Source organism: Artemia franciscana, chromosome 6, assembly GCF_032884065.1.
Source record: "Artemia franciscana chromosome 6, ASM3288406v1, whole genome shotgun sequence".
Taxonomy (NCBI): domain Eukaryota; kingdom Metazoa; phylum Arthropoda; class Branchiopoda; order Anostraca; family Artemiidae; genus Artemia; species Artemia franciscana.
Window position 1 is genome coordinate 36,748,352 of NC_088868.1, and position 24,705 is coordinate 36,773,056.

A 24,705-nucleotide genomic window follows, 5' to 3' on the forward strand; every position below is an offset into this window, starting at 1 on the left:
TACACTGGGAGGATTTGACAGAATTCCTATGCGAAAGTCTTTTTAGCTGTCTTACATTCTCTTTGCCAACTAAATTTTACATGTGAAGATGTTCCGGGGGAATAATCCAGGGACTATTTTCCGCGTGTTTTGATTTCCGGGAAAAAATTCCACGGAAGGGGGCATTTCTAGAGTGATCAAGAAACCGATTAGAAAATAAATTCTTTTTCAAATAAAAGTATAATAAGGATAATTTTCAGGCTGAATCGTCTGCAAGAAATTTTACGGGGAGGGATTTCAGAGAGGATGGAGCTGTCTGGAGGGAATTTGACGGGGGGTGCACTTTACGTCAGATGAAATTTCCATGGAGAAGTTTCTCGTGAGGGATGGGGGTACATTTCATGAAGGTGAACTAGATTTACCGGCATTATTTGAAGAACGATCAGAAATTAAATAAAAAAATTTTTTTAACTGAAATAAGGAGCAGCATTAAAACTCAAAACAAACAGAAAATATTTCGTAAATGAAGGGTTGCCCATCCTCAATATCTTCCTCTTTACGCTAAAGCTGTTATCACTTTTAAAAAAGCTTCTTATTCTAATTATACAGCCTCTGTATTTTAGTAGCCGTTCTTAAAAAAATGAGACAAACAGTCAAACTTTAGCTTAAAGACCAAGGTATTGAGGAGGGGGCAACCCTTCATATACGGAATAATTTCTGTTCGTTTTGAGTTTAATGTTGCTCCTTACTTTCAGTTTAAAAAAAAATATTATTTAATAAATATACAGATTAGATTAGGTCTATATCATAACCGTATTAATTATCCAATTCTGTTTGAAATTTTCTATTTACTTAGAGACCCTTTTAATGCTTTCGCCAGCCACTACGGTGCGTTTGGCACCAGTAGTTTTCAGTTCCAATCTTTTCATGTTACACAGCGGAAGATCCAACTCTTATCACTTACCGATACTCTTTGCTTCGTACTTTAAATGCTCTGCGTCCCTAACTCGACGTCTATTCCCCTAGTTCACGCAGAAGTAAATACGTACTGACTCAAGCATATTGTCAAACAACCTTGCATAGCAATAGCCTAGTTCATGTAGGCACTCAGTTGATGACGAACTATATATTTACCTTTTTTCTCGAATTTCGTCTCATTTTTGAGGGCGTTACTTTTAGAATAGGTTTCTTCTTCGTAGAATTAAAAGCGGTTGAACTTCGAATATTTTCTTTTGTCATAAACAATGATGCATTTGAAGAACTAATGGAAGAATTCGGTGTATCACACAAAGACAGTTTCTCAGCTATCATACACTCAATCTGAAAAAGATGATACAAGACTAATTAATATATTTTTTAATTTGTAGTTTTTTATTTATCTTTACTATTAAAAAAAATACGTATTTTATAAAATATATTCATTATAAGATTTTAAATACTTATTTTATACATATATTTTATGTTTACTTTTAATATTATATTTTGCATTCATAATTTTTAACTAATTATTTAATATATTACCGGAAAACAAAACAAACAATCACTTGTCAAAGACACATTTAAAAGAGGCATTGGACTGTGGATATGGCTTGATTTATCGATTAAATTAATACCAGCTTTCAACAACAGTAGTAAATAATACGATAATCATAAAGATTCAGGAAATACATTCAGACAGGATGTCTGAATGACTTCCAAAAAGGCTTGGCTAAAACCTGACAATCCGTTCTGGCAGAAGTTCTGATTTTAGTTAGGCCCCCTAGGCATAAAAAGGACAATATGTCTTTCCTCCCAACAAGTTTGTTTAGAATCCAAAATTCATTACTGATAACCCTCCCTCTTTTCTGAGGTCAGATCAGGTAGAGGTAAGCCACAAAGAGGATGCTTACTCCTATTTCCCATACAATTTGGTTGAAGCAATACAACTCCTTCTTTAAGGTGTTCCTATTACAATAATTTGATACCCCCTCCCCCACCCCTTCTTCAGCTCTAAATTAGTATTGTGTCCAGACTTCCGAAATATACAGCTTGGGCAGCAGTTATTACTTCCCTTCGGCTATCGTTATCATCAGAGAAAAATTTTCTGGTGAATGCGATGACAAGAGTTTACCAATTTTAGTTTTTACCAAATTTACCGAAACTTTTCTGGTAAAAGTAATGACAAGAGTTTACCAATTTTAATTTTTACCAAATTTACCAAAAATTTTCTGGTAAATGTGATGAAAAGAGTTTACCAAAGACTGGATGCGTAACCCGCATTACACAACCAGGACACTTATTATTCCTTGCCATCAAACTTGGTTGAAATTCAACAGTCCCTTCTGCTAGATGTCCAGACGACAAGAGCTTAGCCTTCTCTTATTCTCTCTTCCGTTAGAGTAGAGTCAGTTATTTGCCCCTAAAAGCCATCGCTAGGATCCTCTTTCTTCCTTCCTTCTGTTCCGATCCGGCAACTCCGTCTGTTAGATATTCTTATGATAATATTTCCCTTCCACAGGTAGGATAATGTCTAGGGAGCCACAGCACACAACTAGGACACTGAGACAAATTTTGGAAGATTCGACAACTACTTCCAATATATGTACTGACAAGAAGATTCCAGGATTCCTCTCCCCCTCGAAAACAGACTTTTCTTCTAAATTCTAAGCTAAATTCTTAGCACCAGTTTTATGCAAATAAAAAATTCCCTGAAACACAACAAAAATCGAGGATTTCCCCTAAAACGGAAAAATCGGTATCTAGGATTCTGTGATCAACTTTTCCATAATTATTTCCTGGAAATCTAAAAGAAATAAAGATTTACGATCCAAAGCTCTCGAAGAGATAATTCCATGTTTTATACGGAATTTACTTTTGCAGCAAAAATAGTTCATTTTGACTGGTTTACACTATTTAGTAGACTTAGAGGAACTATTCTTATCTGTTATCCGATCTCCATACCACAAAAAAAAGTCAAAATTTTCATCTCTTGGGACCATAAAAAACCTCCAAACCATCCATAACGATCATTGTGGCAGCAATAGTTTAAATCTAGTACAAAGCAAACTACGGTCTATAATAACCTAAATAAAAATAAAAAAAAAACAAGCTTTTGAGAAACTGTCTAGTGGCAAATGTTTATCATGCAAAACTAATTAGAAAAAGCGAATTTTCACTTCGATAAAAAGTTACAGCAACTTCTATTGTAGTTATGAGGAGACATTTTTTAGAGTTTCAAGAAAAGAACCTGACCTCCAGGGCCGGATGTAAGGCTTTGCTACTCCTAGGCCAAGCATTTTCGCCGCTCCGTTTTTGCGGAATTTCCAGGAAAGTCTCCAAAAATTTGGGGATAGTGGTAGCACTGAACAGAACGCAACTGATGAGCCAAAAGTAATGAAAGAGAGAGGTGATACCCAACTCTCAGCTGCCATTCTTAGGAGACATCTAACAGTTTATAAGAGGTCATAGATTCCCTGTGTTGTTTTAAAATTACTATTCTGTGAGTAGGTAGCGCAATGGCCGAGTGTAAATGACACTAGACGATAAGTCACATCAGTCGAGTTCTTGTTACGAAAAAATTCACTCAGTGATAATTTGTTGTGCTCCCTGGTATATTCTCTGGTATATGTGCTCCCGGCCTACTGGTAAATCCTGGCCTGCTGACCTCAAAAGTAATATTTGACTAAAATAGGAGGTTCATTATTGAAATCGTCATAGTAAAAAATCCTTGACTGGAGTTTTACCGTCCCCTCAACTTGAACAACAAGGAAAATTACATTTCCATTAGCTACAATAAATTTTTGTGTAACAAGAAATAAAATCAATTACGAAAACGGTAATGTGGCTCCCCATCATAATAATAGCGTCATCATTATTGAAGTCGCCATAGTCAGAAACACTTGACTGGAGGTTTACCGTCCTCTCAAATTGAACAATAAGGAGAATTACTTTTGCATTAGCAACAAGAAACTTTTGTGTAACAAGAAATAAAATCAGCTACGAAAAGGGAATGTGGTTCCAGAATATAATAATAGCATCATCATTATTAAAGTCACCGTAATCAAAAACCATTGAGTGGAGGTTTACAGTCCCCTCACCTTGAATAACAAGAAAACCACATTTTGCAATAGCAACAAGAAATTTCCCAACAAAAAGCAAAATATAATCAACAACGAAAACGGTAAAGTTGCTCGGCAATATATTAAAGCGTCATTAATAGTTTCGTCATTATTGAAGTCATCATAGTAAACAATCTTTGATTGTAGGTTTAAAGTCCCCTCACCTTGAACAACAAGGAAAATCGCATTTTACATTAGCAGCCAGAAATTTTTGCACAACAAGAAAATAAAATCAACTACGAAAACGGTAATGTGGCTCCTCAATAAAATAATAGCGTCATCGTTATTAAAGTCGTCATAGTAAAAAATCTTTGACTGCAGGTTTACAGTCCCCTTACCTTGAATAACGAAGAAAATCACATTTCGCAATAGCAACAGGAAATTTCCCTACAACAAGCAAAATAAAATCAACTACAAAATGGTGAAGTTGCTCCACATAGCGTCATCAATAGCTTCGTAATTATTGAAGTTTTCATAGTAAAAAATCCTTAAAACGGGATTTTAGGACAAACTCAATTTATAATAGTTTCATTAAGGAGCAGGTAAAATCTTCAACCAGTAGTGAGTTACATAATTTGTCCTGGAACAAGTGATAACCTTGATAACAGAAGTCAGAATGAGGTCAAAGCTGGGAAAAGTCAACAGACTGCAGCTAAACTAGCAAACAAAAAGAATCCCTTTAATTGACAATTCATGAATTTGTTGATTAACTCATGAGATTTAGCTAGGGGTGATGGACATGGGGTTTGGTGACCTTCTTTGTTTGTTCAAGTAAATATAATCTTCATTTTTAATAGATTCCCATTTATACATTGAATGTTGAGAGGAGAGTGACCCATGGTTTCAGTATAGACATTCGCTTTTGGTTATATTCTTATGTTGGAACATAATGTATGTTTGGTTGGTTGTATTCTTATGTTTGGTTATATTCTTATGTTGGAACATAATGTATGTTTGGTTGGTTGTATTCTTATGTTTGGTTATATTCTTATGTTGGAACATAATGTATGTTTGGTTGGTTGTATTCTTATGTTTGGTTATATTCTTATGTTGGAACATAATGTATGTTTGGTTGGTTGTATTCTTATGTTTGGTTATATTCTTATGTTGGAACATAATGTATGTTTGGTTGGTTGTATTCTTATGTTTGGTTATATTCTTATGTTGGAACATAATGTATGTTTGGTTGGTTGTATTCTTATGTTGGAACATCAGTGCTTGAAGTTTGTTTATAATTCGAGTTGTACTTTTTTTTTCTTCTTCATGTTTAGTTGTCGTGTTTTTGTGTATGTTATTTTTCTAAACATTTGTTTTTTTTTTTCGTTCTTTTCGTTTTTTCTCGCTGATGTGCGGCCGAAGGAATTTTTAACTAAAGGGTTGTTTTTTTTTTTTTTTTATTCAATGCTTTGTTGAAATTAAAACCCGTTTTTCCTTGCTTAATTTTTCGTAAATGGAAAAGCAGTGTGGTCTAAGAAATTATTTACGTGATATATCTGTGATTTACAGAACAATTATAGAAGCACTGGTTTAATTTCAGTAGGAAGCAGGTTGCCTAGTATGATATTTATAAGAGTTTTAAGATAAAATTTTAAGAAAGATTTGGCGACCAATTTTAAAAAGAAAGATTTAACAATAATTTACGAAAAATTAGTTTTAAGAAAATTTAGTATACGGGGAAATTTGTTGACCTCATTTTCACACTTAAAATAATAATTGAGACATATCTGAATTATTGAGCCCCCCTAGAAACTTGTAGGTAGTAAACAGCCTATTCATAATTAGCACCCGTAAATAGAGGGCGTCAATTAGGAGGAGGGGTCCCTTAAATTTCGAAAAACACCTTTTTTGTTAATAATAATGGAAAAAAACGAAAAGAACAAAAATACATCCCTTCCCCAGACTTCTCAAAAATTCTTTTTCGCATCTTTAAAAAATCGAAAAAATCCCTCCCCCTCTAGATTTTTATAAATTGACCACCCTGTGAAAAGGCACCAGATTCTAAAAATTTATTGGAATTGCGTTAATCGAACGTTCATTTAAAATGCAAAAATCAACACACAAACTATCAATAAACAATAACGTATCATTATATCATCCGTAATAGTTATAAAATGTTCTAGACAAGGTAGCAGATTGAATAGAGCTTTCTGGCCAGCATATTTTTATTTTTTTCTTTTGTCTTTTTTTTTTCATCTGAAACCTATGATTTAGTCTTAAATTAAGAAAATTCCTGAGTAATCAGGTCAACATTTTTAAAGAAATTAAATTACCCAAGTTTAACGAATAAGCTAATGACAAACGAATTCTTCTAACGAACACTAATTACTTCTAACGAATAATTTCAAATAAATGTTATTTACAAATTATAGGAGAAGGAAAAAATCTTCTTGTTATTTAAAATTCAGAATCAAAATGTTTTTTACAAATTTGTTGTCTGTGCTGTGATTTTGGTTCCATTAACACAAATCCAAATACCTTATCCGCGTGATCCAACTGAAGGTGGTCAATGAAAGATAAAAGACGGCTTTCATCAACTAAATATCCGCAAAAACCACACTTCGGTCGATTCGTTTCATTTGAAATTGATGAAAGAAGGGCAGATATAACTTCTGGATGGAACTTCATAACGTGATATGCCAATAATCCTTAAAAAAAGAAACATTTAACTATCTTAATGCCAGACCCATATAACCAGCAGTTGGGGACAGACAATAATTCTTCCTCCGCCTTTTTAAGACGAAAATATATATAATTGTTCAAAATTTTGGCAAAAATATTTTACTTTTCGGACAAATGAAAATACTAACCTTTACCTCTCATTATAGAACGTTGCAGACCTGCCCCTGCCCACAGTTGTCCCTTTAAGCAACCTTGCTCCTCCCACCTCAAACTTTTAAGTGGAAACATAGGCATGCTGCAATTTATTTGAATCGAAGGTGACTAATAATTTTCGATCTGGGCATGAGTTTAGGTGCAAAATAGGCCCGATGCCCTTCGAAGACAACTCCCTCTTATCGCAAAAATTTTGACTGTATGATCGGAGTCATAAAGTGAGCCCTTGGACCTTTTAGGGCCAACTACCATCTCCAAGTTTTTATCAGAGAGGCAGTCCTGCAACTCTTTCTCTTTCTTTTTGTTACTGATCAGTTTGAAACTGACGGGATTTTTAGAGGCTTTTGCGACTTCTAAGCCCAACCTAACTTCCGCACTAAACTGCCCACGTTCACCCGAAATTCGATAGGACGGTATCTATTACAAAGAGACGTTAGTCGAGAAATCGTTCGCAACTGAACTTAACAGCCCAGGCACCATCAGGGCTTAAATTTTCACTGTTTGAGGATTCTCCCTCAATCATTCGAGGGATTACTCCCTCTCAGAAATCAGGTACATCAGATGGAGCCTGTCAAGCGAGGCGGAACTGTTCCAAGCGGTTAGGAGATGGTGCTAAGCTTGGCGGAACTACGCGGCACATGTGCGTCCCGAGATATAAATCAGGTGGAAGGAAGTCAGCTCCCCCCCCCCGCTATCACAAAAGAATGACTTGTAAATAAGAATCGTAAGGTTTGTCCTTCTTCAGGGACAAAGGTTTACATGTTTGTGCTAAATGATCTCCCTTTTTATTTTTTTGCACAACACTTTAGGATCGAAAAATTTGTTTTCATGCAAATGGTTCTATAATGACTTAAAATAGTAATGCAATGCTACCATGTAGTGCGGCAATCATTATTAGAGTGTCTAATAATGATTGTAATCATTAATAATGATGATTGCCGCACTACATGGTAGTATTGCAGTACTATTTTAAGTCATTATAGAACCATTTGCATGAAAACAAATTTTTGTTTTCATGCAAACCAGTCGACCAGTCGATGGCAGAAAAGAGCAACAAAACATTTTCACTGTCAAATATTTGTCACTGTCAAACAATGTTTGACACTGTCAAACATTTTCACTGTCAAACATGTTCATCTATGAAACAATTACTGCGAGTTACATGTTAAGTTAATTTTATTAAAAGATATCTCATTTAATTTAAGTAAATTAATTTAAATAGATAATATTTTAAATAGATTTAAAACGATTAAATAGATGATTTAAGTAAATTAGTTAAGTGCTGCATTTTTGGGTAGATTTTTGGGTATTTTTTTCAGTTAGAATTTTTCAGTTACATTATGCTCGGTACTAATATTCAAATTCAAATCCCAGCCAGTTTTAGAAGAAAACTTTTGTCATATCAGAAAATATATGTTGAAACCTAAAAGAAAAGCGTTTCTAGGCCTTAATCTTCCAATTTTCATTGAGAGATCCTTCAGATTAATGTGCAGAAGGGGGAGAGGAGCATTGCATGTATTATGATTAGCATTTCTTGTAGAGTAAAATACTACATGGAAATATCAATAACTTCTTACCAATAGTTCAATAATTCTCCAAGAAAATTTTAGACAGATCAACATGAATTGTGTTAAGTTCTATGTTTCCGGGTAAAGTAAAATGTCATTAGTTTTTATACATAGTGCATCTTAAAAATAACGACATTGATTGGGTATCAGTAAATTACAAAAAAAAATGTTGATTCTAAGAATGCGTAGCATCCTAAGACCGACTTTAAGGAACGTGTCCTCATTGGTTTTTGTTTTTCTTTATTAGAAAGAACTGAATAATGATATTATTCAGTGTTGATACATTGATATCCAAATAGTATCTGTCCTTTTTATATTTTTTAGAATTAATTTTCGATTTTCGGTGTTTTTTAGCACTTCATTTCATTTCATTATCCCATCTATTTCCTAGGCTCACAGTTCATTACTCTTATTATTCATAGTCAAATATTTCTGTAACTTTAGTTCAAAAGCCCCGGGTTAAGCCAAGATACTGAGGCATAAAAGTGCGTGCTCATAAAATTATGATGGGAGAAAGTTATACTTCTTATGAATAGGCCCTTGAATTACTAGGACTTGTGACACTCCACAACAACCGCCAAAATCTAATAGTCAAATTTAGACAATATATTCTAAGACGCTCAAAACACATACGTATCCTTCCCACGAACTCGCCCCTGACCAAACTCACCAAAAGAGAGAACAGACTGGAGCCGGTTTATCCCCGCATAACACGGTATCAGCATTATTTTGTTCCCCTTTTCACGGGTCTGTTTAACAGCATAAAATACTTGTATTTCCTGTTTGTGCTATTTGTATGTACCTTGTAAACAGCTCAGTTTTAGTGCTTCTTAGTGCTATGTCTATGTCTATGTCTATGTCTAATTCAGTTTATCTGTACTTTGGTTGAATTTAGAATGGGTTGAATTTCCTTTCTCCAAACAATTTAAACGCGGTAACAATTAATACAGTTAAAAAAATTCTTTGTTTCATGTTTGGTTTTAAATAACTTTCAATTCTAATAATGATCTAACAATACTCATTTTATAATTGCATTTTGTCATTTTTAATTGTCTATTATCTCTAAAGGGTAGTCTGTCAAGCTTTAAAATACAACAGCATAACAGCATAAAATACTTGTATTTCCTGTTTGTGCTATTTGTATGTACCTTGTAAACAGCTCAGTTTTAGTGCTTCTTAGTGCCATTATTAATGGCACTGACACTTAGTGTCACTGACACTAACTGACACTTAGTGTCAGTAATTATGTCTATGTTTAATTCAGTTTATCTGTACTTTGGTTGAATTTAGAATGGGTTGACTTTCCTTTCTCCAAACAATTTAAACGTGGTAACAATTAATACAGTTAAAAAAATTCTTTGTTTCATGTTTGGTTTTAAATAACTTTCAATTCTAATAATGATCTAACAATACTCATTTTATAATTGCATTTTGTCATTTTTAATTGTCTATTATCTCTAAAGGGTAGTCTGTCAAGCTTTTTGGTTAACTAACCTAACCTGTCAAGCTTTTTGGGTAGCTGCAAATTCCACAAAAAAAAATTTAAAGACACCGAAAATGGAAACTAGATCTGGTAGCTCAAAAGAGCAATTCAGAATAACGTAACTCAAAATAGTAATTTTACATAAATGTGGTAGTTCAAACAGGTAATTTTTGAAAAGCATAATTACGAAGGGTAATTTTACATAACTATGGTAATTCAAATGACCGTTATGTTAGACAAAATGGCAATTCTATATAAATGTAGTAATTAAAAAAGGTAATTTTGCAAGGGTAATTTTACATCACTATGGTAATTCAAATAACCATAGTTTGCACGAAATGGTAATTTTACATAAATGTGGTGATTCAAAATGGTAATTTTGCAAGCGTAATTACAAAAAGGTAATTTCAAATAACTATGATAATTCAAATGACCGTACGTTACACAAAATGGTAATTTTGCATAGATGTGATAATTCAAATAGGCAATTTTGTAAACGTAATTTTTTTAAACAACTATGGTAATCCAAATGACCGTATGTTACACAAAATGGTAATTTTACATAAATATAGTAATTCAAAAAGGCAATTTTGTAAGCGTAATTACAAAGGGGTAAAATTACCTAGCTATGGTAATTAAAAAGACCGTACCTTACGCAAAATAGATTTTGCTTAAATTTGGAAACTCAAAAGAGCAGTCCTTTGCAGCGTAATGCAAAAGGCTGATTTTAGATAACTATGGTAAAATTTCGTATGTTAACATAAAAAGAAGGTGACTCTTAAAAAAGGTAATTTTTTAAGTGTCATTCAAAAGAGTGATTTTACCTAAATTTGGTAGTTCAAAGGTTCAACCAAAGGTTCCAAAAGGTAACAAAATACTTTTGTTTGTATACATTAAATAAGTTCTGAAATCATACTGGTTACAAATGACTGACAAACAGGAAAGGAGGACAAAAAAAAATCATAAACAACAGGGCAAAGGGCTACTTTTTCTTATATTTTTGGGGCCACTGAAGATGGCTTGGCAGAGGTCCTTGTCGAGATATCTGGTGTTTTTTTTCGTTTTCTCTTTCACTGACTGGATATTATCTTCCTTGCTGTTTTATCCATTTATTTATTTTGTTGGTATTATATTGCACATTTTATTTTGTTTATATCCTTTTCTTTATTATCTTCAATTTTTTGTGACAGGATTTTTCATTTGTTAGGGCTGTATACTTTATGTACTATATGCAGTCCAACCAATAAACTTTTTCTCAAATCATTTCAATTTCCAACCTTTTATGCAGTTTAACCTTTTCTCAAATCCTTGACGTGGGTTATTACCGCACATAACGTTACACAAAATCTAACATAAATTTGGTAAATCAAAAAGGTAATTTTGCAAGCGTAATTACAAAGGGTAATATTACCAATATTACAAATATATTGTATTACAAATATATATTTAACAATATTGCATATTACAAATATGCAGTCCAGCCAATAGACCTTTTCTCAAATCCTCGACGTGGCCGCTGTTTTCCAGAAGAAGTGTGGTCTGCAACTCATTGTGAAATTGAGCTAGAAAATAGTCGGAAAAGTGGAATTTGCCTTTATGAAATTGAATGTTGTTGAAAGCTATTACGTTTACAAAAATTCTAAAGTTTACGTATTTACGTTTTACGAAATTTTACAGTGCTTTTACTTCTTCTGGAAAACAGCGGCCACGTCTACAAAAGTATTTGGCGACTTTGCAACGCTTGACATGGAAAAAGAAGCCTTTAACGATGGAAAAATATGCCTAGCCTTTTCGTAAAACCGTAACTCGGAAAAACATAACCAAAATGCATTATAAACAATTTTTTTTGCGTTTTTAAACTTTTGTTTTGTATCTCCCCCCCCCCCAAAAAAAAAAAAATCTCCTAGTTATTTTATCCTTGTGCTTATTTTGTTTGTATCCTTTCGTTTAATAACCTTTTGTTTCTTCATTTTTTTCGACTTGATTTTTCATTTGTTTGGGCTGTATACCTTATGCACTACATGCAGCCCAACCAATAGACCTTTCCTCAAGTCCACAAAATGGCCACTGTTCACCAGAAGAAGTATATGTTATTGTGAAATTGAGCTAGAAAATAGTTGGGAGAGTCTAAATGGAATTAGAATTTAAAAAATTAAATGTTGTTTAAAGTTCAGTCATTTTTGGAAGAACAGGAAATACGATACTTAATTACAGGTAGCCTAATATTTTTTTCAAATTTTAGAGGCAGCGTATTTTACTTCCTTCTTAAAGATTAACGTAAATTTCAAAATCATTTGGGAGTTTGTGGAAAGGTCTATGTGCTTTATCTAGTTTGACGACCCCTACATTAAAACTCCCTAGCCATCCTAGCCGACTGGATTGGTGCGCTGTATTTAGGATCCTTTGTCCAAGAGAGCGAGGGTTCGAATCCTAGTGTACCCAATTATTTAGTTTGGGTCGGGGGCGTTGGCGTGACTCAATAAGCTCAGCCAGAATCGACCCAGCTCTAAATGTGTACCTGGAGAAACTTTGGGAAGGTAAACAGGAAGGGTGTGCGAAAGGACAGGATGGTTGGCCTCCACCCCCTACTGCTCTTCCTCGCTGAAGGGCCAAGAAACGGGGATCAGCACCACTGGTAGGGACTGTAAAGTCCAATGCCATATTCTTTACCTTTTTACCTTTACGTTAAAACTTGAGAAAAGATATTTCAAACTATCAAATTTATATTTTTTTACCATTTCTTTTTCAAAAGTTAATTGAATTCAATCCAATTAAAAGGAGGAAAAACTCTTTCAAATCCTTAATAAGTTCGCGATAACGAGTAAGGAGTGACGCGGTAAGGAGTGACGTAAGGTAAGGAGTAAGGTAAGGTAAGGAGTAAGGTAAGTAAGTAAGGAGTGACGCGGCTCAGTAGTAAAGGAAACTCTAGTAAACAGAATTTCGATATCAATAACTACTTTAAAAGAAGCGCCTTATTATGCTGATTAAAGAGTTGTAAGATTCATTAAGTTTAGTGTTACCCATCAAAAGCTGAGAAAATTTGCCAGATTTTTGAAAAAGGGGAAAACATCCCTTAAACGTCTAGGAATCCGAATGAAAATCACACCATCAGATTCAGCGTATCCAAGAACCCTATCGTAGAAGCTGCAAGCTCCCATCTGCAAAAATGTGGAATTTTATATTTTTTGCCAGAAGAAAGATCACGGATGCGTGTTTATTTGTTCTTTTTTTCCATGTGTGATCGTATCAAACCAACAGTCCTAGAGTAAAATAGCGACGAAGACCACACTGCCTTTCCATAACAAACAAATACAAAGTAGAAACAATAGGGAAAATCTTTTTCCACTGTCTTGAAAGATTTCCCTATTGAAAAGATTTTCCCTATTGTTTCTACTTTGTATTTGTCAGTCCTAGAATATCGCAAAAGGGCTCATTCGGACGAGAAAAAAAAGTTCTATTGCCCTTTTTAAGTGACCAAAAATATTGGAGGACAATTAGCTTTACGCTAAAGTTTGACTTTTTGTCCTTATTCTGTAAGAACGATTCCTAAAATCAATTAGAATAATAAGCCTTTTTGAAGTTCTAAAAAAAATAGCTTAAAGAGTGACATATTGATGAGGGGGTCAGCCCCCCTTATATACGTAATAATTTCTGTTCGTTTTAAGTTTCGATATTGTTCCTTACTTTCAGTTGAAGAAACTTGTTTTATTTATTTAATGAAAGTAAGGATCAACTTTAGAACTTAAAACGAAAAGATGTTATTCCTATATGAAGGGGGCTGCCCCCTCTTGAACCCATTCTTTACACTATAGTTCGACTTTGTATCGCGATTCTTTAAGACTGCCTACTCTAACACAAGGACCGTTGAATTGAAACAAGAGGGTACAAAATCTATATTAGGTCTATCCTCGAGTATTGGTGTCCTGTGTGGAGTCCCCGAAGTAAAAACACTGGTTATTCGTCAGAAGAAATAGAAGATGTTAAAAAAAAAGGTGCTACTAAACTAATACGGGGATGACGTAGCAACAACTACAAAAGTGTCCTTGAGTTGTTGAATTTAACTTGCTGAATAACGACATTCAGAAAAGGGATATTAGCAACCAATAAGTACCAATCTACTCTTACTGCACTAATCAGTAGACTTACCAGACTTACCAAACGAACTAGGGCCCGGTAAGTGCCGTACGAACAGATTTTTAATCTTCTTCGTAACCTATTTTGTTTGTGAATTTATCAAGCGACCCCTTTTTTGCGTGTGTGTGTTGTCTCTTTGATTGTAAAAGTTTCACAGCTTAGCCTTCATTTTTGAGTGCTACAGTAGTTATTCAGATAAAGAAAATATAAATAAACCGTAATTTGTTGAACCAACCTCGTTTTAAAATCTTCACATTACAAGCTGGGCATGTTTGATAGGCAAAAAGGTCATATTCTTTTCTTGCCATAAGTCTCAGCTCGTTCTTATGAATATCCAGTAAGTGCAGCCTCAAGTGGTTTTCCTCTACATAATGGTTGACACACAGAGGACAAAATACTGCACATCCAACTTGAGAAGATATTGCTACCAGTTGCTGGGCCGTCATTTGTACTTCACAGTAAGTTCTTTTCCCTTAAATAATTGAAGATTCTACTTATATTAATTAATAATTATTAAGACTTACCAAACTAAAATTAATTATTATTATTAATAAAAATAATTTTTAATTAATTAATAATTAATTAAAAATAAAATTAAATTTACTTAATTAAAATAAAATAAAATTTACTTAATAAAATTAATTATTATAAACTTAATTATTAAATAATTAATAATTAAGATAATATAATAATAATAATAATAATGGGATTATATAAGATATAATTATATTATATTATTAAATATATAATAATGATGTATATACATGTATAATAAATAATAATGTATGTTATTATTTATTATGAAATATATAGTAATAATTATTATTATATGTTATTATAAATTATTATATAATCTATATATATAAAAATAAGTTGTCTGTGTGTGGATCTGTGTGTGGATCAGGTGACGTTATGTTTGTCCGCATATGACGTCTGAATTATTTCACACTAATACAAAAGAAGAAAAAAACTAAAAAAGGTAAAAACTACAAAAAAAACTAAAAAGAAAAAAAAACTAAAAAAGCTAAAAAACTAAAAAAAACTAAAAAAAGGTAAAAATCTAATAACTAAAAAAAAACTAAAAAAAAATAAAAAAAGGCAAAAACTACAAAAACAATAAAAACTAATAAAAAAACTAAAAAAGCTAAAAAACTAAAAAAACTAAAAAAACTAAAAAAAAAGGTAAAAAACTAAAAAAAACTAAAAACTAAAAAAGAAAAAAAACTAAAAAAAAGGAAAAAACTGAAAAATAAAAGAGAAAAAGAAAACTAAAAAAATATGAATAAATATATATAAAAATAAGTTGTTTGTGGGTTATGTCTGTCTGTCTGTCTGTCGAGTGACGTCGTGTTTGTCCGCATATGACGTCTGAATTATTTCACACTAATACAAAAGAAGAAAAAAACTAAAAAAGGTAAAAACTACAAAAAAAACTAAAAAGAAAAAAAACTAAAAAAGCTAAAAAACTAAAAAAAACTAAAAAAAGGTAAAAAACTAAAAATTAAAAAAACTGAAAAAACTAAAAAAAGGCAAAAACTAAAAAAAACTAAAAACTAATAAAAAAACTAAAAAAGCTAAAAAACTAAAAAAACTAAAAAAACTAAAAAAAAGGTAAAAAACAAAAAAAGAAAAAAACTAAAAAAAAGGAAAAAACTGAAAAATAAGAGAAAAAGAAAACTAAAAAAATATTAATAAATATAAAAAATATAAATATAAATATAATATAAATTAGCAATCAACAAAGCACCGAGACACAAATGACGACCGGGACACAGGGAGTATAAATGACGACCAGGACATAAGTAAAAAAAAAAAACTAAAAAAACTAAAAAAATGGTAAAAACTACAAAAAAACTAAAAACTAATAAAAAAACTAAAAAATCTAAAAATCTAAATAAACTAAAAAAGAAAAAAAGAAAAAAGGAAAAAAATAAAGGAGAAAAACAAAACTAAAAAACGAATGTATATACAGACCGGGACACCGGGATACAAATGACGACCGGGACACAGGGAATATAAATGACGACCGGGACACAGGGACATAACTACAAAGGGGACGCCGGGGTGCACAGGGGGATATATAAATGACGATGGCGACTCAGGGAATGGTCGATTAGCAATCACCATCAACAAAGCTCAAGGGCAATCATTAGAATCATGAGGTATAGATCTGAATACGGATTGTTTTCCCATGGACCATTATATGTTGCATGTTCAAGAGTCGGTAAACCTGAAAATCTATTTATATGCACAGACAATGGGACAGCAAAGAATGTTGTATATTCGCAAGTTTTACGTAGTTAAAAACATATATATATATATATATATATATATATATATATATATATATATATATATATATATATACTAGCTGTTGGGGTGGCGCTTCGCGCCACCCCAACACCTAGTTGGTGGGGGCGCTTCGCGCCCCCCCCCAAGCCCCCCCGCGCGCGTAAGTCGTTACGCGCCATAATAGTTACGCGCCATTGTAGTTGTGTCCCTATGTCCCACCTGTGAATATAGATATATATATATATATATATATGGTTTTAACTACGTAAAACTTGCGAATATACAACATTCTTTGCTGTCCCATTGTCTTTGCATATAAATAGATTGTCAGGTTATCCCCCTGTTTCCCCCGGTGTCCCCGTTGTAGTTGTGTCCCTGTGTCCCGGTCGTCATTTATATTCCCTGTGTCCCGGGTCCCGGTCATCATTTGTATCCCGGTGTCCCGGTCTGTATATACATTCGTTTTTTAGTTTTGTTTTTCTCCTTTATTTTTTTCCTTTTTTTTTCTTTTTTAGCTTATTTAGATTTTTAGATTTTTAGTTTTTTTTATTAGTTTTTAGTTTTTATTTCTTTTTAGTTTTTTTGTCCCGGTCGTCATTTATATCCCCCTGTTTCCCCCGGTGTCCCCGTTGTAGTTGTGTCCCTGTGTCCCGGTCGTTATTTATATTCCCTGTGTCCCGGTCGTCATTTGTATCCCGGTGTACCGGTCTGTATATACATTCGTTTTTAGTTTTGTTTTTCTCCTTTATTTTTTTCCTTTTTTTTTCTTTTTTAGTTTATTTAGATTTTTAGATTTTTTAGTTTTTTTATTAGTTTTTAGTTTTTTTTTCTTTTTAGTTTTTTTGTAGTTTTTACCTTCTTTTTAGTTTTGTTAATTTTTTTTTTTACTTGTGTCCTGGTCGTCATTTATACTCCCTGTGTCCCGGTGCTTTGTTGATTGCTAATCGAACATTCCTTTTGTCCTGGTCGCTTTCTCTTTGAGTGTCGTCATTTATTTTTTTCTTTTTTAGTTCTTTTAGTTTTTACCTTTTTTAGTTTTTTTTTTTAGTTTTTAGTTTTTTTAGTTTTTTACCTTTTTTTAGTTTTTTTAGTTTTTTAGCTTTTTTATTTTTTTTATTAGTTTTTAGTTTTTTTGTAGTTTTTGCCTTTTTTTTTAGTTTTTTGTCCTGGTCGCTTTCTCTTTGAGTGTCGTCATTTATTAGTTTTTTCCTTTTTTTTTTTTAGTTTTTTATTGGTTTTTACCTTTATTTTAGCTTATTTTTCAGTTTTTTCCTTTTTTTTAGTTTTTTTTTATTTTTTATTTTTTTTAGTTTTTTACCTTTTTTTAGTTTTTTTAGTTTTTTTAGTTTTTTAGCTTTTTTACTTTTTTTATTAGTTTTTAGTTTTTTTTTGTAGTTTTTGCCTTTTTTTAGTTTTTTCAGTTTTTTTTTTTAGTTTTTTAGTTTTTTTTTGTAGTTTTTGCCTTTTTTTAGTTTTTTTAGTTTTTTAGCTTTTTTATTTTTTTTATTAGTTTTTAGTTTTTTTGTAGTTTTTGCCTTTTTTAGTTTTTTCAGTTTTGACGTCACCCGATCCAGTTTTTTCAGGTGACGTCACCTGACACATCCATCCACACATCCATCCATCCATCCATCCACAGACAACTTATTTTTATATATATAGATATATATATATATATATATATCTATATTCACAGGTGGGACATAGGGACACAACTACAATGGCGCGTAACTAATATGGCGCGTAACGACTTACGCGCGCGGGGGGGCTTGGGGGGGGGGGGGCGCGAAGCGCCCCCACCAACTAGGTGTTGGGGTGGCGCGAAGCGCCACCCCAACAGCTAGTATATATATATATATATATATATATATATATATATATATATATATATATATATATATATATATATATATATATATATATATTCACAGGTGGGACATAGGGACACAACTACAATGGCGCGTAACTAATATGGCGCGTAACGACTTACGCGCGCGGGGGGGCTTGGGGGGGCGCGAAGCGCCCCCACCAACTAGGTGTTGGGGTGGCGCGAAGCGCCACCCCAACAGCTAGTATATTATATATCTATATATATAAAAATAAGTTGTGTGTGTGTGTGTGTCGAGTGACGTCATGTTTGTGTGTCGACTGACGTCATGAAGTTAGTTGTCGTCATGTTTGTTATGACGATGACGTCATTAAAGGTATTTAAGACATTCGTTCACGGAGAAATGTTTAATTGTTGCGGCTAAAGAACGCAAAACCGCGCAGTTAGATGAAAATCCACCTGGACAGCGAGAGTCAAACCATATCAAAACTGAAAATGATAGCGATGATGATTGGGTTTGGGATTTTGACTTGGATGAAGTCATCAATGCCTACCAGATTTAAGTTAAAAAAACAAAGGTTCGGCGATATGTACTTCATAGTGACGTTGAAAAATAAAGAAGAAAAAGAAAACTGAAAAAAGAAAAAAGGTAAAAACTAAAAAGAAAAAACACTCAAAGAGAAATTACAGACCGGGACACCCGGACTCAAATCACGACCGGGACACAGGGAATATAAATGACGACCGGGAACCTCAAAGAGAAATTACAGACTGGGACACCCGGACTCAAATCACGACCGGGACACAGGGAATATAAATGACGACCGGGACACAGGGACACAACTACAACGGGGACGCCGGGGGCACAGTCGGGATATATAAATGACGACCGGGACACAGGGATTGTTCGAATAGAAATTACAGACCGGGAAACCGGGACACAAAGGACGACCGGGACACAGGGAATATAAATGACGACCGAGACACTCAAAGAGAAATTACAAACTGGGACACCGGGACACAAATGACGACCGGGACACAGGGAATATAAATGACGACCGGGACACAGGGACACATCATTAGAATAATGAGGTATAGATCTGAATACGGATTGTTTTTCCCATGGACAATTATATGTTGCATGTTCAAGAGTCAGTAAACCTGACAATCTATTTATATGCACAGACAATGGGACAGCGAAGAATGTTGTATATTCGCATGTTTTACGTAGTTAAAAACATATATTTATATCTATCTCTATTCACAGGTGGGACACAGGGACACAACTACAATGGCACGTAACTAATATGGCGCGAACGACTTACGCGCGCGGGGGGGGCTTGGGGGCGCGAAGCGCCCCACCAACTAGGTGTTGGGGTGGCGCGAAGCGCCACCCCAACATCTAGTTGTTATATATATTATTAATTACTATATATTACTATTAAATATAATGCTGATGTAGATTATATAATAAATATATAATATGTTATTAAAATGAAATGATATAAATAATAAAATTATAAGATTATAATGTAATAAGATTATATTTGAAAAAAATATTAAAATTATTAGTTAAATAGAATACTATAATTTAAATAAACAAAATAAACTAAACTTGCAAAATATCCGGTGTCTCTACTGTATTTATGATACATTTTTTGCAACTCGGAAGAGGAGAGGGGGATCAGAGGGGAGAAAGAGATTGAGCACCTAACTATCCTGACCTTTGAAGAAATATGCTATATATTATTCTAATTTTCTAGAATAGTTACGAATTTTTCTAAAAGAACGATAAAACTATGAACAAAGATAATAAAGAGGACCAAAAAATAGAGAGAGCTGAATATTTCAATCTAACCGGAAAAAGCCAGCAGCACAAACAGAGAAATAGCCTATTACTGGCTTCTGTCACAACTCAGGTTTGGCCTCTGGCCTCAAATTATTTTTCCTAGTATCTACACAGTGATATTGTAAGACAGGTATGAAGCAAAAACCATCAATAAAACCAATACATAATAAAAATGAAAACAACATAGTAACTAAAAGTTTATATTTTTCAATTTTTATTTTTAATTTATTCTTTTTTCTTCTTGGCTTGACTTGTCTTATTGACGAAATAAAAAAAAATACACACAATTATTCCCGTACTGCCAACATGCCAGAGGCTGTAAACGGGGAATACGTGGATTCGAGAAATCAATCATTTGATAAAAATAAAAAAATAAAAACTTGATAAAAATAACATCAAACAAAAATATACTTTTTCTAACATCATTAAGCAGAAAAGATAACTTCGAAGACCACACTGCCTTTCCATGACGAAAGTAAAACAGTTCAAAATAGGGATGATACCTTTTAATTGACAGTGAATAAAAACATAAAATTATTTAACTGGATATTTCGAACCACATATACAGTGTTCATCATCAGCAGTAAATCATCATCAGCAGAGTTTTACTGCTGATGATGAACACTGTATATGTGTTCGAAATATCCAGTTAAATAATTTTATTTGTCAATTAAAAGGTTTCATCCCTATTTTGAACTGTTTTACTTTCATTAAGCAGAAAAACTAAACAAACAACAAACAAACAAAAACTAAACAAGAAAAATGTAAGCATTTTTTTAACATGTACTCAAAAATATATTTTAAAGTTGTTTTTTTTAGAACTAGATTAGTAAAATCAATTCTTCTATATATTTTGGCAATATAAGAGTATTCCACATATGAAAGGAAATAAATCACTTCACAAGCTTATCACATATACATTATTCACACAACATTAAACGGAAAATTAAACAAACAATATATTTTTATTTACTCAATAAGATATTCTTTTTTAATTTTTGAAACGAACTTAGCGAAATTGGTTCCTTTATATAGTTGGATAACATGTGTCACAGCTCTACACCAACATACCGTAACGACCTCTACGGCGACCGTCACACCTCTATGGCTGTGACGCATTCCTGATATTAGTAAATTATTTTCAGCAAATTATTTTAAATTCTAGTTTTCTCGTTCTACTACTTGAGCAGAATTGTACTACGTAGTTCTACTATATAATCCTAATACGTAAACTTTTCTACTACGAAATTCTACTACGTTAGAATTCTACTACGTTAGACTGTCAGGTCAACGCATTCACACCGGTGGGGTCGGTTTATGAAACTTTAAGAGACACAGGTGGAAAATATTTCTCAAAACCTTTGGAAGGGGAAATTGGTTCGTTTTTTTTTTTTTTTTCTTTTTGGTAAAGTTTTGGTGATTGACCACTTCCAAAGGAAATATATAAATAAAATAAAACTAGCAACATTAGATATCTTATTCTATACCCTTTCTAAATATCATGGTCACTTTTCTCACGATGCAAACTAACCTACACTCACCCCCTGGTGGCCCCAGATATGGTCCTAAATAATATACTTCTTCGTTTTTCATTATTTTTTTGATGCTTCATATCTTCTTCGTTAAACCAGTTGCTGCTTTCTTGGCCCTTGAAAACCACTCTAAGCGATTTCAAATAAATGGTGGTTATAAAAATTTTTCTAAAATAATTTCAGGCTATGAATAAAAATGGAAAGAAACATAATAATCTGATTACTAGAAACAAACCCTATATTATAAATTAAGAATTCTATTATTTTAATGTTCTATTTTAGGTGTTATATATTCTAGTTCTTTATCTGAAACCATCAGTTGGGTGGGGGGGATAGGCGTGTGGCATTGTCAAAAAGCAATCATGATATTTAGTGCGAGCATAAAATAAGGAATGTAATGGCTCGTCATATTTATTTAGCATCTTTACTTAAGAAGTGGTCAAAGACTGAGAAATTATTGTTTTCTTTAACTGTTCCAATAAAATACCAAAAAAAAGGTATTCTTTATTAAAAATACCAAAAAAGGTATTTCTGTAATTTAGAGGCGGGGGAATCAGAGGGTGGTTCCTAACACGTGAATTTCCGCGTTCGCCTGTGGCACCTTAAAAAGGGGAAAAGTTGTGTGAATTTAATCCCTACTTTTAGTAAATCCTTGTTATTGTATAAAATTACAAACAATCAACGCCAAAATTTCAAAATTTCAAAAATTGAAATTGGACTTGATCAGATTCGCTTCAGAAAAACAGACTTATCCTAACAATCATAAAACTTGTTGCATCTTGATTTTTCTTTGCAAGATATACTCACACAATAAAAGACTAAACAATAAATGAATTAAACTCAAGGCCGTATTCAGGGGAAAGGTTGAGGGGTTTGAGACCCCCCCCCCCAATGCCGAAATGATCGTTCAAAAGATTTAATAAAAACATATCAAAACCCATTTTTGAAACGATTTTTATTGTTTTTCTGTAAATCCACCCGGAAAAAAATACCCTCCCCCCAAATAAAATCCTGGATTCGGCCCTGACTTGGCTTTACCTCATTTTTTTAGTTCTATTGGAAATAAATTTTGGTTCAAAATTAAACAAAATCAAAACAGAATCAAAAAATAAATAGAGTCAGGAACTTGCCAATAATTTTTTTTTTTGTAGTTTTATTGGATCTAAATTTTGCTGAAAATACATTTATATGAAAATAAATAATAAATTGTAATTACCATGCATCTTCGACAGTGAAACATAATTTTCATCAACAATTTGATGACATTTATGATGATCAGTAAAATCCCCTTTTGGAATCTTGTCCAGTTGAGACAGGTCAACGATTTCTTCGTTCAAATGTTTATGATTTGCATTTAGAACCACTTCAGTGTCATCTACAAGAACAATCATTATAGACTTTTGGATGTTCGCATTACAAGTCAGCCTAATATATAATTAGCCAAAAATATATGAACCAAAATGCATCGAGATTTTAGCTTAGCTTGACCTTAACTAATTGTATATTTAGCTTAGCTTCGGAATGAGCCGAAATATATCTAGCTTTTACGGGTTTAATATGCAGCTTAAAAGGAAAAAGACGACCCAAATCTGAATTTGTTGTGCTGCCATAAAAACCGCCAGGAGGGGAGGGGCCGATGGCTTTCTTGAAAAAAGGAAAGACATTTTAAATGTGCAAAACAAGAATAATTAGAAACAATCGCATTTAAATCCTGGTAAAAACAAAGCTCCTTGCCCAAGCCCCAGGGGCGTTGTTTGTTATGGGACAGGGGGCAAGTGTCCCTCCCAAACCTCGGTTTACCCCCCGACTCCAGTTTATCACCCCAGCTGAAATGTAGTTTCTTCAAAGATATTGTCAAAACTAAGATAACCCTGCATAATTCAAGCATCCAGAGAAACTGGTTAATTCGCTTCAGTATATATTTCCCTTTATGGTACCATATCACTCATTCATTAAGTTTTCACTGTCACTTTCACTTGATTTGGGAAAGTTGGCTCTGACTTCCCCCCCCCAAGGATTTTGACAAAATTACACCACTGCCCCGTCCCCTGGGGAATTTCTGTTAGGATTTCTTATGTAATGCTTTGATATATATTTGCAATACGAGCCAAATAATATTTCTTCTACAAATGTTCATTTTGGTCTTTTTAACTTTTAAACTGTATCAGTAAACAATTTCTTGTGTTGTTTGTTCCCCGTTTACGAAAAAAGTTAAGTTAAAATTAATAAAAGCTAAAGTTAAGTCAAAATAAGGCTAAAGGGACCAAAATTACCAAAAAGTGGAGGAAAGTGGTGAACGTATTAAAATGTGGATTAAGGAAGAGTGGAGCGGAGGCCATGGATGAAATTGCCGAAAATCTAGAAGATGCAGAAAGACGGCATAATAAAATATCTTATTGGTATGTTAAGAAACTGGAAGGGAATAGTCAATCTGGACTTATCCCAGTTAAAGATAGGAACAGGGCCTCACTTAGTGGTAAGGAAAGTGTTAAAGAGAGATGGGTAACTATGAAAAAAAAAGTATATTTAAGTAATTAATGCTATGTGCAAGAATATTATTGTTGTGGTTGAGGTAGGAAACGAAATTAGTAGTTGGGGTTAAGTAGAATCAGGAGTTAAGCAAGGTTGAGTCCTATCCTGTGTCATATTACATGGTTTTTTTTTATAAGCTTGGTCCTAAGGAAGAAAGCAAAGGCGATGAGAGACATGGTACCAAATAAAAAAGTAAAACTCTCGAAGACTTAGATTATGAAGAAGATTTGATTATCAAAGATGAAATGAATAAGTGAAATGAAATGAATATGGAAATGAATAAGTTTTTGGAGGTTTCGAAACTTTGGTCTATAAGAATGGCTTAATGCCAAGAAGACTCAGTCACATAGACTAGGAATAAATGATTACGAGCAGGTAATATTTGGTAATAATGAAATTATTATACTACCCACTTATCTGGGTAATATTATTAGCTAATATGGTGAATACAGTAAGGATATGAATATTCAAGATACAGCGTGTTTTTTTGGTAGTTACAAACAGTTTGAATAATACAAAGATAAGTCTGCAAGCAAAGACTAGAGTATTGGAAGCCATTGTAATAACAATGGTATAGTATGG

At 33.1% G+C, this 24,705-nt stretch overlaps 1 protein-coding gene across 8 annotated transcripts in view; it reads right to left on the minus strand.

The window, feature by feature from the left end:
• The window catches only part of LOC136028374 (uncharacterized), an 87,574-nt gene that overhangs the window by 42,171 nt on the left and 20,698 nt on the right, over positions 1-24,705 (minus strand). For 5 of the 8 annotated variants that reach the window (XR_010617820.1, XM_065706172.1, XM_065706170.1 and 2 more), the window contains exons 3-6: positions 22,808-22,966; positions 14,329-14,565; positions 6,552-6,721; positions 1,114-1,299 (exon numbers count right to left, since the gene is read on the minus strand). Coding sequence is in view for 7 of the 8 variants with exons in the window: in XM_065706172.1 (XP_065562244.1) it covers positions 1,114-1,299; positions 6,552-6,721; positions 14,329-14,565; positions 22,808-22,966 (752 nt within the window). In the remaining variant the exon portion in view is untranslated. The remainder of the gene's footprint in view (positions 1-1,113; positions 1,300-6,551; positions 6,722-14,328; positions 14,566-22,807; positions 22,967-24,705) is intronic. The other 3 variants (XM_065706175.1, XM_065706174.1, XM_065706173.1) reach the window with 2 other exon arrangements.